The sequence below is a fragment of the Oncorhynchus tshawytscha genome, linkage group LG10 (genome assembly GCF_018296145.1).
Source record: "Oncorhynchus tshawytscha isolate Ot180627B linkage group LG10, Otsh_v2.0, whole genome shotgun sequence".
Classification (NCBI taxonomy): domain Eukaryota; kingdom Metazoa; phylum Chordata; class Actinopteri; order Salmoniformes; family Salmonidae; genus Oncorhynchus; species Oncorhynchus tshawytscha.
The window spans coordinates 63,073,089-63,089,367 of NC_056438.1; the positions used below are offsets into that span (position 1 = coordinate 63,073,089).

The 16,279-nt window shown below is 38.8% G+C and overlaps 2 protein-coding genes across 8 annotated transcripts in view; one reads left to right on the forward strand and one right to left on the reverse strand.

Moving 5' to 3' along the window:
* Window positions 1-6,376, reverse strand: part of LOC112260603 (coiled-coil domain-containing protein 178) — a 40,579-nt gene extending 34,203 nt beyond the window's left edge. Inside the window, exons 1-8 of the mRNA XM_024435844.2 lie at window positions 6,168-6,376; window positions 5,913-5,996; window positions 4,974-5,110; window positions 4,801-4,859; window positions 4,036-4,121; window positions 3,572-3,775; window positions 3,152-3,372; window positions 2,916-3,058 (exon numbers count right to left, since the gene is read on the reverse strand). Coding sequence (XP_024291612.1) covers window positions 2,916-3,058; window positions 3,152-3,372; window positions 3,572-3,775; window positions 4,036-4,121; window positions 4,801-4,859; window positions 4,974-5,110; window positions 5,913-5,970 — 908 coding nt within the window. The 5' untranslated portion in view covers window positions 5,971-5,996; window positions 6,168-6,376. The remainder of the gene's footprint in view (window positions 1-2,915; window positions 3,059-3,151; window positions 3,373-3,571; window positions 3,776-4,035; window positions 4,122-4,800; window positions 4,860-4,973; window positions 5,111-5,912; window positions 5,997-6,167) is intronic.
* A 3,703-nt stretch (window positions 6,377-10,079) lies between these two features.
* The window catches only part of LOC112260604 (dystrobrevin alpha), a 37,938-nt gene continuing 31,738 nt past the window's right edge, over window positions 10,080-16,279 (forward strand). For 2 of the 7 annotated variants that reach the window (XM_024435850.2, XM_024435851.2), the window contains exons 1-2: window positions 11,924-12,161; window positions 16,020-16,087. In XM_024435850.2, the coding sequence (XP_024291618.1) occupies window positions 12,145-12,161; window positions 16,020-16,087 (85 nt within the window). In that variant the 5' untranslated portion in view covers window positions 11,924-12,144. Of the gene's footprint in view, window positions 10,304-11,923; window positions 12,162-16,019; window positions 16,088-16,279 lie in introns of those variants that run through there. The other 5 variants (XM_024435845.2, XM_024435848.2, XM_024435846.2 and 2 more) reach the window with 3 other exon arrangements.

Sequence of the window (16,279 nt, forward strand, 5' to 3'; positions counted from 1 at the left end):
GAGGACAGACGCTGGGAGATGAGAAGAAGGTACAGGGAGTGAACATTTAATACATAACAAACATGAAACAAAACACGGACAGCGTCTGGATAGGTGAAACAAAACGACGTTAATGCTGACACAGGGATCAAACTGAGGAACAGATACAGTTAAAGTTGGAAGTTTACATACAATTATGTTGGAGTCATTAAAACTTGTTTTTCAACCACTCCACAAATTAATTGTTAACAAACTATCGCTTTGGCAAGTCGGTCAGGACATCTACTTTGTGCATGACACAAGTAATTTTTCGAACAATTGTTTACAGACAGATTATTTCACTTATTACAATTCCAGTGGGTCAGAAGTTTACATACACTAAGTTGACTGTGCCTTTAATTAGGGCTAGGCCCCTTTTTTCTCAATTTCTGCCTGAATGACGTGCCCAAAGTAAACTGCCTGTTGCTCAGGCGCTGAAGCAAGGATATGCATATAATTGGTACCATTGGAAAGAAAACACTTTGAAGTTTGTGGAAAGGTTAAAATAATGTAAGAGAATAACACAATAGATATGGTAGGGGAAAATCCAAAGAAAAACGAACAATAATGTTTTTGAGAGACCATCCTCTTACAATAACAAGAATAAGGTCATACTGACAATTAACCCCCTGGATGCAATTCCTATGGCTTGCACAGGGTGTCAGCAGTCTATGTTCAAGGTTTCAGGCTTGTAACTTCAAAAACAAATAAGAAATATTAGTTTTAGGACAAGGACATAGTCTTGGAAATGTGTGTTTGGGCGCACCATGAAGACCTGCTAAAATTGGTTTCCTATTGAACATACTTCTTTCCGTATAAATATTATAGTTTGATTACATTTTAGGGTACATGAGGAGTAAATAGAAACGTATTTTAACTTGTTGAAACAAAGTTTAGGGGTAGATTTTCGGATTCCTTTCTCTGCATGTTGAACGAGTGGACTACTCAAATCGATGGCGCCAACTAAACTCCCTTTTTGTGATATAAAGAAGGATTTCATCTAAAAAAACGACACTACATGTTATAGCTAGGACCCTTTGGGTGACAAATCAGAGGAAGATTTTCAAAAAGTAAGTGAATATTTAATCGCTATTTGTGAATTTCTGAAACCTGTGCCGGTGGAAAAATATTTTGAAATGGGGCGCTGTCCACAAACAATCGCATGGCATGTTTTCGCTGTAATAGCTACTGTAAATCGGACAGTGCAGTTAGATTAACAAGAAATTAAGCTTTCAACCGATATAAGACACGTATATGTTTAATGTTTAATATCCATAATTTTTAGGATTATTTATTTGAAGTGCACGCCCTCCAGTTTCACCGGAAGTAAAAGGGCCTATAAACATTTTGGAAAATTCCAGAAAATGGTGTCATGGCTTTAAAAGCTTCTGATAGGCTAATTGACATAATTTGAGTCAATTGGAGGTGTACCTGTGGATGTATTTCAAGGCCTACCTTCAAACTCAGTGCCTCTTTGCTTGACATTATGGGAAACTCAAAAGAAATCAGCCAAGACCTCAGAAAAACAAGTTGTAGACCTCCACAAGTCTGGTTCATCCTTGGGAGCAATTTCCAAACGCCTGAAGGCACCACGTTTATTTGTACAAATAATAGTATGCAAGTATAAACACCATGGGACCACACAGCCGTCATACCACTCAGGAAGGAGACACATTCTGTCTCCTAGAGATGAACGTACTTTGGTGCGAAAATCAATCCCAGAACAACAGCAAAGGACCTTGTGAAGATGATGGAGGAAACAGGTACAGAAGTATCTATATCTACAGTAAAACGAGTCATATATCGTCATAACCTGAAAGGCCGCTCAGCAAGGAAGAAGCCACTGCTCCAAAACCGCCATAAAAAAGCCACACTATGGTTTGCAACTGCACATGGGGACAAAGATTGTACTTTTTGGAGAAATATCCTCTGGTCTGATGAAACAAAAATAGAACTATTTGGCCATAATGACCATCAATATGTTTGGAGGAAAAGGGGGAGGCTTGCAAGCCGAAGAACCCCATCCCAACCGTGAAGTACCGGGGTGGCAGCATCATGTTGTGGGGGTGCTTTGCTGTAGGAGGGACTGGTGCACTTCACAAAATAGATGGCAACATGAGGTAGGAAAATTATGTGGATATATTGAAGCAACACTCAAGACATCAGTCAGGAAGTTAAAGCTTGGTCGCAAATGGATCTTCCAAATGGACAATGACCCCAAGGATACTTCCAAAGTTGTGGCAAAATGGCTTAAGGACAACAAAGTCAAGGTATTAGAGTGGTTATCACAAAGCCCTGACCTCAATCCTATAGAAAATCTGTGAACAGAACTGAAAAAGCATGTGCGAGCAAGGAGGCCTATAAACCTGACTCAGTTACACCAGCTCTGTCAGGAGGAATGGGCCAAAATTCACCCAACTTATTGTGGGAAACTTGTGGAAGGCTTCCCAAAACGTTTGACCCAAGTTAAACAATTTAAAGGCAATGCTACCAAATACTAATTGAGTGTATGGGGATCTGATGGAAAAAATAAATGTTGAAATAAATCATTCTCTCTACTATTATTCTGACATTTCACATTCTTAAAATAAAGTGGTGAGCATAACTGACCTAAGACAGGGAATTTTTACTAGGATTAAATGTCAGGAATTGTGAAAAACTGAGTTTAAATGTATTTGGCTAAGGTGTATGTAAACTTCCGACTTCGCCTGTAGATATAGAGGAAGCAATCAACAAAGTAAGGAGTCCAGGTGAGTCCAATGAAGCGCTGATGTGCGTAATGATGGTGATAGGTGTGCATAATGAAGGGCAGCCTGGCGCCCTTGAGTGCCAGAGAGAGGGAGTGGGAGCAGGCGTGACACTGTAATACTATTTAATATTCTGTATACTGTACTCACAGTCTGTCATTTAGCAGATTCCTGATGCCCTTAAGTTCATTGAACATCAATCCTCTATCCTCATCTGCTTTCAGTTCTTCCTTTCTCATCTCTTCTTGAAAACTCTTCAGTTCACTGAAGGTCTTTGAAAATGTCTCGAGGGCCTAAAATAAATATATATATATAAATATATGCAATATATATGTGATAATAACAGTGTAGAAAAAAACTTGAACAAAATTAATTGTGAACAGTACCTTATGTTGAGCCGTATTAATTTGGATCATGAAATCGCTCTCCAGCTGCAGTTTTTCCTTCACCAGAGGCCCATTTTTCTTGATGAAATCAATGTCCTCATTTAACCGCTGATTCAGAACTTCTGTCTTGATCAATCTATCTGTCACTTGGTGAAGTTTATCTCTTCTCAATTTCAGATGCCATTTCAATTCACTGATGTCTCTGGTACAGGCCTCATGCTCTGGAGAGAAACAGCACATATCCAGGTTTCAAGTAAAGTTGCACTATAAGCAATATATAAAGAACTTACCAAACCTACTAGATTACAGTTTATTTTGTCTTCAACAACAAGTGTTGCAAAATAATACTCCTAATAAAAGAGTGATAACAACATGAATGACCTTTCTTTAAGGGATCTTTGTCTTTTGCCACTGACTGACCTTTCTGGACAGCTACAGGGAACTCCTGCTGCTTCCACAGTGAAATACTATACATTTTCCTCCCTAAAGTTCTCCTTCTCTTCTTCTCCGACTGTAGAGCCTCCTCTGTATCCTGGCGATCAGCTTCCAGACGTTCAATCAGATACACTACTTCTACCAGGATGTCCGTGGTTTCCTTACGCAGCGGAGACAACAGGTCACCCTCTGTATGAAGGAAGAGAGATGCTCGTATAATATACCAGTAGCCTTATCTGTTGAAAAATATTGGTAATTGTCAGATGACCTAAGCTAAAATAAAATAAACTACAAGTGGACTCATAGTACAGAAAGCATCTGAAAACAATAGGGGCTGTACTGTATATGGTTGATTCAAAATAGTGCGCATGTTATAGATGCCATTATAGATAGATGCCACTGTATCCCTCTCATTTGAGAAAATAAATAAACAAATAAAAAATATTCACCTCTTTCACCTCTTGCACTTAGTCCAATGCCTTCGATGTATAACTCTGTAGGTATCATTGAAGACACAGATTCAATGGAATTCAATCTGGAAAACATGGAACACATTTCTTCACAGACCTGAAGAAATAGGAACATTCATTGCTGTAAATGTAAAGCTTTAAATGAAGACTAATACATTTTTTTATCAAACTGTATTCATCAGGTACACAGTTTAAAGAAGGTTTGAAAGGTGCAGCAAAATGCTTGTGTGCTAACTCCCTCAACATTACAGTACAATAATCAATAATAAATATCAATAATAAGAGTCAAGTTAAAAATAACAAGTAATAGATCAGTATAGATCATGAATGTGCTATGTCCAGTACGACTGTATTTACAAATATTGTGTCTTGGTCACGCAGTTGACAATAGTATATAATAGAACACCAACGTTGACTGTGTTTGTGTGGGTGTGTGTGTATATTTGTGTGTGAGTCAATGTGCATGTGTGTGCTTGTGTGGGTTTGTTAATGGGTTGTTGTGGACGTGTTAAACTATTCCCCACAGGAATAGTAAACAAACAAAAGTTTGACCAACAGGGGACATTTTTTTGGTCCCCACAAGGAAAAAGGCTATTTCTAGCGTGTTTAGTTAGGGGTTAAATGTTAGGGTTAGGAGTTAGGGTTAAGTTTAGATTTTGGGGTTAGGGAAAATCGGACTTTGAATGGGTTGGAGTTGGAGGTGACACATAGGATATAACATAGGACCAAAAAGATACATCTTACCTAAAAGTTTTGCTTTTTTGCTGTTTTTCATGAGACATCTGATGCTGAACATTTCCTGACTGGTAGAGGAGACAGGCAGACAAATGACAGAAATGTATTTTTTTTCGTCATATTTTTAACTCATAATAATTAACTCAAAAAGCTTTTTTGCATGATCACACTTTGAATCTTACCTGTTGACACCAGTTCTCCACTTTCCTCTTCAGCTCCTGAATATGGCAAACAGCTTTGTTGACGCACGGCGAGGGGGTGTTAACCAGGGCACAACTGCGACGTCTGCTGGGGCACACTGCTTGAAGATCTACCTGATCTTAAAAGATATCAGAAATGACCAGCCATAAATCAAATTCATGATAATTTGGGGATGGCTTGATGAAAAGCCAAAAACACATAACTGCTTTCCATAAATATGATACATACAAACAACAGTATGACAGTATAACATAAGGAATCATTAATATGACATTTGTATCCCTTAAAATCCGACACAAAAATATAGTATATCGGACACATATTCCACTTTGTGTGAAAGAGACTTACTGTACACAGTGTTATGACAATAAGACAATGATCTTATGTAATTTCCACTATCACCCATAAATGTCCATATAACCAATCACTGTATTGTAAGCATCAGGGAATAGGCCAAGGGCCAGGGAAGCCTAATTTGAGCCTCCTGTGGCAGACTAAAGGACAATATAGGCTTAGCGGTGGAAGGGTGCCACCTGGCTGCAGTATGGCTCCTGGCCTAAATGCACAATATTGAAACAGATATCCTACTCAGTCTAACATACACTTTAGGCCAGTGCTTCCAAGGCACAACATAGCCTACTCTATGTAAGATGATGCTGCAGCTGGAGCGCTCATATGAAATATGATTAAGCAAGTGGGCGACTTTCACCTTTTGTCATGGACTGTAATGTGAGAGAACATTACCTGCTGTTGTGGCAATCTGTCTCAAGTGTCTCTTTAGAAGCAAGACAATGTGCGATGACAGACAGTATTTCCATTGTATAACAATGCTACCACCTGTATCTCTTTTCTGTTTCAATTGCCTTTCAAGTGTTTAGGTGTGTGAGGGGGTTATTGTTTGTGCAAAATTTAATTCAAACCTTGTAAACTTGGCCCGTCCTCCCTTGATGGAAATCTGAGTGGTTCAACTTCAGGCATTGTCGCAATATACAATCTCCACAATACTATGCAAAAAACAAATTATTGTTAGTTAGATCAATGTTGGTGAAATTAAATCACTTATTTGCTACCTTTACATCTCGCCACTGTGCAAACTAATGGCAAAGCTGTGTGTCATGTCTTATGTTATGGCATGGAAGAAAGTCGAAACGTGAGCGAGTTGGCTATCAACTTACTTGTTCCCAGAATGGATAGGCCTTCGTTCTTTTAAAATTGTAACATCCTGATTCATCCTACTGTAACTACCACTGATACGTTATCTGGAAACAATATATCCGATGAAATGTTCAACTAACTTTATTTTATGACCAGAAAGTTACAAGAAAGGAGTTGTAATGTCCCCTTGTGATTCCATTCCGTGTTGAATGCCTGCGTAAACTTCCCGTGTCACATGGTTGCTAAGCAACAAGCAAAGGGTTGCATTCAAGAGCAGTAGTAGAGGTTTGTTCACTGTACTTTATAATATGACAAATAATAACCCCTCACGGCTTCTCGAGGCCCTTTGCATGGCACAGGCATTGCTCGTCTGTCATCTAAGTTAGTGGGACATATTATGCGTTGTATTAATTCAGAGGAACGTTTTCACCAAGGTTAGGCTAAAGTCTAGACATTTTGAGACACTATAACAACATTTTAGGATGATAGGTTGCATGAAGTTTCCCAGTGAAACTGTTTGGCTGACTAGAGGAATAACACATGTAATTATACTAGGGTAAGTAAGGCTTGTTGTAGAAACGAGTCATGAAGCAAGTTAGCCTATGAATGAAAGGACAATGGGGCATCACATTTGTGCTTAAGCAGCAATTGCACATGCCTTCATTACAAGTACAACATAAAAATGAGCTGTTTGTTGATCATTAATTGATGAGATACCAACACAATACATGTCACTTCCTACTGGCAATCAATGCCATTTCCACTTAAAGCACAATTGAATGCTCTAGAAGTTAAACAAAATAAGGAGCAGACATTGTATGCCTACCATTCTTAGATCTGTGAGACAGGTTCTAAGATAGGGCAGGGTCAATAAGGGGTCAATAAGACCTTAACTGGATACAAACACAATATTCAACAGGGATTCAATATCAAAGGTCTAACAGACTAAAGTGTTACGTGAATAAAACTGCATGCTCTCTCACCCCCCCAAAAAAAAAAAACAGTAAGCTATTAAACACAATACATACCTCTGCTGCCTCAGCTGTCTCAAGTTCACTCCACTCGACACAGCCACCATTTATTTTTTAGGTTGTTTTTTAACCTTAATTTAAGCAGGGAGTCATGCTGAGACCGCGGTCTCTTTCGCACATGAGCTCTGCATGAACACACCAATAAACAACAATTACACTATACATATCTATAAACACATCAATTACACCCCACTGGCACAGACGTCAATTCAACGTCTATTCCACGTTGGTTCCACGTAATTTCCTTGAAATTGATTCAACCAGTGTGTGCCCAGTAGGACAAAAGATGAAAAGCAAAACAACCATATGAAACAAACACATTCTTAAGTAAAGTTTCAAGTTGTAATGTCACGTGCACAAGTACAGTGAAATGTCTTTCTTAACCCAACAATGCAGTAATCAATATCAATGTAGTACTAAAAATAACATAAGGCAGAACAAAAACACACACATACAAAGAATTAGAAGAACACAATAAGTAAGTAAGCTATATACAGGGTCAGTTCCAATTCCATATTTACAATGTGCAGGGATATTGCAGTAATAGACATCAGGATATATGATAAACAAAGTAGCAGCAGCGTTTATGATTATTGTATGTGAGTGTGTGTGTGTGATCAAATTAAGTGTGTGTGTGTGTGTGTGTGTGTGTGTGTGTGTGTGTGTGTGTGTGTGTTGGAGTGTCAGTGTTCATGAGTGTGTAGAGTCCTGTGAGTGTGCATAGAGACTTAAATATAAAATACAAGGGTCAACAATCCCATGTGTAACTCTGTTGTGTGTCGCACTGCTTTGCTTTATCTTGGCCAGGTCGCAGTTGTAAATGAGAACTTGTTCTCAACTGGCCTACCTGGTTAAATAAAGGTGAAATAAATAAAATAAAAAACTCAGTTCTTGTAGCCATTTTGTTAGCTATTTAGCAGTCTTATGGCTTGGGGATAGAAGCTGTTCAGCAGCCTGTTGGTGATTTGATGCACTGGTTGCTGTGCTGAAGCAGAGGCCCTCTGACATCAAAGCAGAGGCCCTCTAACATCTGCCTAAATTGGAAACCTGATCTCAGAGCATTTTGTGTTATTCTGTACATAAATCTGAGACATTTGGCTAAGTTTAGGAGTTAGGTTAAAGGGTTAGGGTTAGCTAAAAGTTTAAGGTTAGGGTTAGGGGAAGGATTAGCTTAAAGGATGAAGGCTATCTGGATATTAAGGCTATCTGGCTATCACTTTTTTTGGTTACTCCCTGATTCCATATGTGTTATTTCATAGTGTGGATATCTTCACTATTATTCTACAATGTAGAAAATAGTAAAAATAATTTAAAAAATAATGAGTAGGTGTGTCCAAACTTTTGACTGGTACTGTATATATTTATATATATACACACTACCGTTCAAAAGTTTGGGGTCACCTAGAAATGTCCTTGTTTTTGAAAGAAAAGCACATTTGTTGTCCATTAAAATAACATCAAATTGATCAGAAATACAGTGTAGACATCATTAATGTTTTAAATTACTATTGTAGCTGGAAACTGCTGATTTTTTATGGAATATCTACATAGGTGTACAGAGGCCCATTATCAGCAACCATCACTCCTGTGTTCCAATGGAACATTGTGTTAACTAATCCAAGTTTATCATTTTAAAAGGTTAATTGATCATTAGAAAACCCTTTTGCAATTATGTTAGCACAGCTGAAAACTGTTGTTCTGATTAAAGAAGCAATAAGTGGGAGGCCCCAGTGCACAACTGAACAAGAGGACAAGTACATTCGAGTGTCTAGTTTGAGAAACAGACACCTCACAAGTCCTCAACTGGCAACTTCATTAAATAGTATCCGCAAAACACAAGTCTCAACGTCAACAGTGAAGAGGCGACTCCGGGATGCTGGCCTTCTAGGCTGAGTTCCCCTGTCCAGTGTCTGTGTTATTTTGCCCATCTTAATCTTTTATTTTTATTGGTCAGTCTGAGATATAGATTTTTCTTTGCAACTCTGCCTAGAAGGCCAGCATCCCAGAGTCGCCTCATCCCTGTTGACGTTGAGACTGGTGTTTTGCGGGTGCTATTTAATGAAGCTGCCAGTTGAGAACTTGTGAGGCGTCTGTTTCTCAAACTAGACACTAATGTACTTGTCTTCTTGCTCAGTTGTGCACCGGGGCCTCCCACTCCTCTTTCTATTCTGGTTAGGGCCAGTTTGCGCTGTTCTGTGAAGGGAGTAGTACACAGCGTTGTTCGAGATCTTCAGTTTCTTGGCAATTTCTTGCATGGAATAGCCTTCATTTCTCAGAAAAAGAATAGACTGACTAGGTTCAGAAGAAAGGTCTTTGTTTTTGGCCATTTTGAGCCTGTAATCGAACCCACAAATGCTGATGCTCCAGATACTCAACCAGTCTAAAGAAGGCCAATTTTATTGCTTCTTTAATCAGAACAACAGTTTTCAGCTGTGCTAACATAATTGCAAAAGGGTTTTCAAATGACCAATTAGCCTTTTAAAATGATAAACTTGAATTAGCTAACACAATGTGCCATTGGAACACAGGAGTGATGGTTGCTGATAATGGGCCTCTGTAAGCATATATATATTCCATTAAAAAAATCTGCCGTTTCCGGCTACAATAGTCATTTACAACATTAACAATGTCTGTATTTCTGATCAATTTGATGTTATTTTAATGGACAAAAAATGCGCTTCCATTTCAAAAACAAGGACATTTCTGTGTCCCCAAACTTTTGAATAATGATAATAATAAAACAATCTGATGGGGATTGTTTCCAGACACGGCACGTATACTTCCTGTGCATTGTAGTCATAGTGGGTTGAATCATTATGTGTTTATATGTTTCTTTTGTCAACTTCAATATTTGTTAAGAGTACACTGGCGCAAGTTAAGAGATTCCGCATTACGTCATCGGCAGAGGCCACATACTCGAAGCAAATGTTGGGTAGTGCTAACGTTACGCGAACATTTCGAATACAGCACCACTGCAAAAAGCGTTCGTAATAATAGGATTAGCAGCGTTCTAGGTGTAATGGTGAATTGATCTAAATGAATCGTAATCATATATATGGATACGGCTGACACTTCAATTCCTGGAGGTAAACAATGCAGTTTTATGACCATGTCTCGATGTCCTGGTAAGTATAGACAGCACAAATGCACTGCAACATCGGTAGTGAAACGACATTATCACTCGTTTAAAATCCAAGTTACTGTGTAGTGGGAACTAGTGAGATCGAGAAAAAAAATGTATCACGAGGCAAAATGCATGCCAATTAATAGGGTTAAACTATTGACTATTTGGATGTTGTAAAAATGACACCGTTATGTCGCTCATTTGTAGGGATGCTTCTGTCGTTAAAGGGATACAGGTTATTTTGCAATCGATGTGCATATAAATCTGTCATCTGCTGCCTGTTGCCTTTCTTCACTCATCATGTGTGTTTGACAAAAACATTGAAATATCATACTGTTTCTCAATTCTTTCTGAAATACACTAGAGCTGAGCATGATGCATTCTAGATAAAAGAATCTAGTCATTGACATGGCCATCATAGCTGGTTGTAAAACTGTAATGGCATCATTAACCAACAGTTTGGTATAGAGCGTATACATTTCCTACCCATCCAGTTGTTTCTGTTGCAGAGATGACCTGAAGCAGCTTCACTAATCACCAGTATAAAGTTGCCAGTATCAGTTTTTTTTCCTCCATCAAGGAGTTCACGTTGGAACACAGTGTCAGTTCAGGAACCACACAGTTCTATTTAGGAACAACAACCATAAACACGTCAAGAACACTCGTGAGTTTTTGTCTTGTGGAGCCATGACCCTTGGCCTCTTTGCAATGTCTCTGAGTTGTACCAGTTCAGTGCTGTCTGCCCAGGCCAGAGGCCCCACGAGCAGATAACTGACTGGGGCAACTCAGAGACATGCAGTGTCCAGTGTAATAGACTCCCAGACAGACAACATAAGACTGTTTAGAGTTCTTATTAACTGACTATATAGGCTGCTATAAATACACCATTTCAATATGTGATGGGCGTTTTTGTTGGTGATTTCTGTACAGTTAACTTCATAACTGAACAAAGTAGACAGCTCTACACCCAGCTCTACACTGTGGTTGGAAATCAGGTGCCAACATCAATTATATTCTAATGATGTAAAAATAACACTGGGCAATCAGTGGATGAAAGTAAATACATGAACAGCCGCAATATGTAGCTTATGACTCAGTCTGCTATGGGCATATGCAGGGTCACAACTCAAGCAACTGCTCGTGTCCCAGAAATACTGTATGACAACCTGATCCAAGTAGTTTAAGAATATACATGAAAAACACCACAGTCTCCTGTGCTTTTCTTTCTTCGCCTGTGGTAAAAATAGAGCCATAATATAAATAAGGGACTTATAAGGGAATGGTTCAGTGGGCCTGGAACTCAGTTAATAACTGGGCAAGAGAGTATATATCCCCTGCAGCGACAAATGTGATCATTTTAATAACGCTGAGAGAAACTGACTTTATATCCTCAGTTTGATTCTGGCAGAGGTGGAGAGTTACATGTTATCTGCAATGTTTAGTTTATGGTGTACAATGATTTGCTCGTTTCAGGGCAGTTATTTTCTAATACTGCAAGTGTATTTGACACTGGCACAGAGCAAGAGTAATGCTTGCTGGGCAGGCGCCAAGCGAGAGGTTGGAAGGGACTGCAACTGGAGAGCCAGCAAATCTGTACAAGAATGTGGAGCCTGCTCATTTGAAGTTAAAGATAGAGGCAGCAGCACAAGCTGTGTCCTGACCGTTTCTAATTTCAGATATCTGACTGTAGCTAAGCTAACCACCATCCAACTGAGGCTGGCTGCTTTTGTTGTCATGCTTGCCTGGTAGAGAGGGCTTCATACTCTGTACAGTTGTTAAGAAAGACAAACCTTTGGAGTAGCACACAGACAGACAAGGAGAAGGAGAAGGAAGCAGAGGAACATGGTACATTCTGAAGGGTACGTTCAACATTGACAAGTTTGTAATCTCCTGATTTGTGTTGCTTGTAGTTTTCAATCTTCACCAGGGGAATAGTAGTTTGTGTCAATCTTAGCTATTTATTACACAGTTTAAAAATAGCCTTTGTAAGGACAAATACTTAGCACAAGAACTTGTCTCTGTTACTTTTGTGATATGAAAAGGGAGTTTGAGTATGTTAACATGTTATTATTAGTTAGTTATGTGTTTCTGTACTACTGTATATGAGACATCAACCGTAGATTGCTCTTGGATGATTCATGAATTATTAACTGAAAAGTGTTTTACATTGTTGTTACTTACTTCAACTCAAACTTTACATTACAGACAGATCATTTTTGTTTACGGTCATCTTTATTGTATAAATACCGTGTCTAATGAATTCAGTATTTTTGTAACCAATTTTACCCAGTGTTACCATAGAGGGCGTAACTCTGCAGAAAAGGATCTGTGTGCAGAAAAATAGTTGTCATCTTTGTTTATGTGTACAGTACCTTGAATTAGACTTTGTAATGAAACATTTGGAAGTTCCTGCATAATATTAGCATATTTATCACTTTCAATTATATAAATTCTAAAGTCTTATTTGTTGAAAATTGGCCAGTCTTAGTAGAACGAGTGTAATGAGTCAAAGTTGTTTATAATTTCTGTTCTCATTGTATAATTGACAAGTTCTATCCTAGTTTTATTCTATTTGTAATTACAATGTATTCAAATCCTGATTCAAACATTAATGGTGCCTGTTAGATCTTCAAGAGAAGATGTATGACGAGAGGGTGGTGAAAAACATTGCTCCACAAACTTGGACCACTCTAAGGGGATATGAAGACATTGCACCCTATTTTTTTTTTTTAAATGGACAATGGAGTGACGAGATTCTTTGTTACTATGGCAACTTAGCACATGACTATGTGTATTAGACAGCCTTGGACAGTGCAGCGAGGCATGGTGTGAGCGTTCGCTCACTCTGCCACTCTGCCCCCTGTGAAACACTCTTCCTTGTCTCACTCAAGTTTTTCAATGCCCTGACTTTTGTTTGCATACTTACATGTTTTAGTGTGTCCTGAAGGTCAACCGGTAAGAACCTATCTGTCATCAGTGTTTCCCCTAGGATTTTAGAGTCCCTCTTGGCTGCACAGACTGGTTTTTGCTGTTTTAAAGCTAATTTCCTGCAATTCTACACATTTTACCATGGGGCAGAGATAATATTTTACAGTTTTAAATCTAGTTTCCTGTAATTCTACAACAACAAAAAATCATGGTCCTGAGAGAACATTTTCAGTTAAAGCTAATTTCCTGCAATTCTACACATTTGGACTTTTGAAGTAACTGTCCAGTGAAAATCTAACTTTTAAAAGTTCATATTCTGTTAACTCATACCCAAATAATATTGTTGACTCAACCTATACTCGCATTTGTGGCCAAAGCATAAATTGGAGACGAACCCCATCTCAAACTTGCATCTTAAACAGACCGTTTAAAAAATGCTTGCTGTTTTCTCTTAAGCCTTGTTCACATGGCAGTTTGAATTGACTCAAATCCTATTTTTTGGCATATCCTACTTGAATCTGTTCTTTTTCCTGCATTCCCGAACAGCCAAAAAGCACATGGAATTGTATATTTCAAGCCACATTTCAAACCACTTTCGTAGGTTCTTTTGAAATCAGATAAAAATTTGATTCCTGGCCATACGGCTTGTGTCTGACCAGTCAAAACTGATTTATTTGCCCTAAAGTGGGTTTTAGACTGTTATTTGGTATATCTTGTTGCTTGCTAGTTACTCTGTTGACAGTTTGACAAGAACATGTGGTAGCTAACTAGCTTGTTCATTGTTTACAAACAAATGAGTTAATGTGCTAGAAAGCTAAACCGCTACCTAGCTAGATAGTTGACTGCTGTGGCTAGACAAAAATAACTCATTTTGAAAGTTGGATCATCTTATCCTTTGAGGCTTTAAAAGTGTTCTTATACTTTGATTTTGAACATTCTAAGCAAATGGGAAACGTCCATGGCAGGCATTGTTGTCACCTTAGCTTGCAACATAACTTCTGAGTTGAGGAAGCACAAGCACCACCACCAATCAGCCTACACCACTAGAGTAGCCATGTTAGCAAATAACTGCTATCTGAACACACACAAATCCCATTTTCCACTTGTAAATTTGCCATTTGGACAGTCGATATTCCAAAACGGATATGAAAAACAAAACGGATTTGAGCATTAAGTCCTGCAGTGTGACCAAGGCTATAGAATATGATGTCATACTACTGAGAAAGATGAGCTGGCCAATCAGTGGTCTTGGGGAGGATGAGCTGGCCAATCAGTGGTCTACTGTATTAATATTTTTAATGACTGGTATATGCCCACAACATTCTGTTGTTGGGGTACACCCATACCATTCTGTTGTTGGGGTACACCCATGCCATTCTGTTGTTGGGGTACACCCATACCATTCTGTTGTTGGTGTATACCCACACCATTCTGTTGTTGGGGTACACCCATAACAATTCTGTTGTTGGGGTAAACCCACACCATTCTGTTGTTGGGGTACACCCATACCATTCTGTTGTTGGGGTACACCCATACCATTCTGTTGTTGGGGTACACCCATACCATTCTGTTGTTGGGGTACACCCATACCATTCTGTTGTTGGGGTACACCCATACCATTCTGTTGTTGGGGTACACCCATACCATTCTGTTGTTGGGGTACACCCATACCATTCTGTTGTTGGGGTACACCCATACCATTCTGTTGTTGGGGTACACCCATACCATTCTGTTGTTGGGGTACACCCATACCATTCTGTTGTTGGGGTACACCCATACCATTCTGTTGTTGGGGTACACCCATACCATTCTGTTGTTGGGGTACACCCATACCATTCTGTTGTTGGGGTACACCCATACCATTCTGTTGTTGGGATACACCCATACCATTCCGACATAGAACATCTGCTTTTTAACATACTTAGCTACCAGTTTTTGGAAGGAAAACTATTTCACTCATATTGTAGGTAATTATAGGTAATATTTCATAGGAACCTGGAAACACTGGACAGTTTTGTTAGTTCACAAATATTACCTTATTTAAAATGCATAGCTCCATTATCTGTTCTACATACTGTACAGTATATTTACTTTTAGTCATTTAGGTTTACAATGAAAACATTTGACATCATATTGTTTGGAGTGGCTGCCACAATTTAAATAAATATAGAGGAAACACTGGTCATGCATGCCACCATTTATTCAAGGGAAGATGGGCAGTGTGAGGAGGTACAAAATGCTCAGCATTGATGAAAAAAAATGACCCTAAGTGTCAATAATTTTACAGATGATGTTTCGTGATGGCCTCTTGGAACTACTGATACAGTATCTTGTTCGGATTCAGGCAATGAAGTGAATTTAGAAAATAGTGTGTGGATAGTGACATCAAGTGGATGATGATACAGTATGTAGAGTGTAATGGTGGTGATAGCCAAGGGGATAGTGTTGCGCTTGTTGAATAGTGTGTTTAACTCTGTACTGAGGGCTTGCTAAATGCATCGAGTCAGTAGGACCGTAGGACATACAGTACATGATAGAAGTTACAGCTGAGCAGTAGCACTACTATGTGAATAATACTACAACTACTAACAAGCTGTTGAGTTAGTAGTGTTACATTCATGTATTCAAATGGCAAAATGATTACCTGGGAAGCACTATATTTTGCTGCACACATTCATCCATTACAAATGTATCACTATTAGAAAGTAAACTGCCATGGCCCAGTAGGTGTAATCCTGCTAAGTCATTACTAATGAATAGTCACTCAGTTTTCCTCTCCTTCTGATCAGAATGATTGAAGATCGTGGGAGGAGTGGCGACATCATGGCGGAGAGACGACAACTGTTCGCAGAGATGCGTAAGTGTCCAGGGCCATCACTAAAGAGAGACACACATTCCAAGTATTATAACTATAGTATTCATAATAATGTTATTAATGACATTTACCAAGTCATTTACTAGGTTACTTCTATTAAATATTAATATCATTAGCATCCAGTATAGGCCTACACAGAAGAACAGCGTTCATTTGGAAAACTAGACAGACATC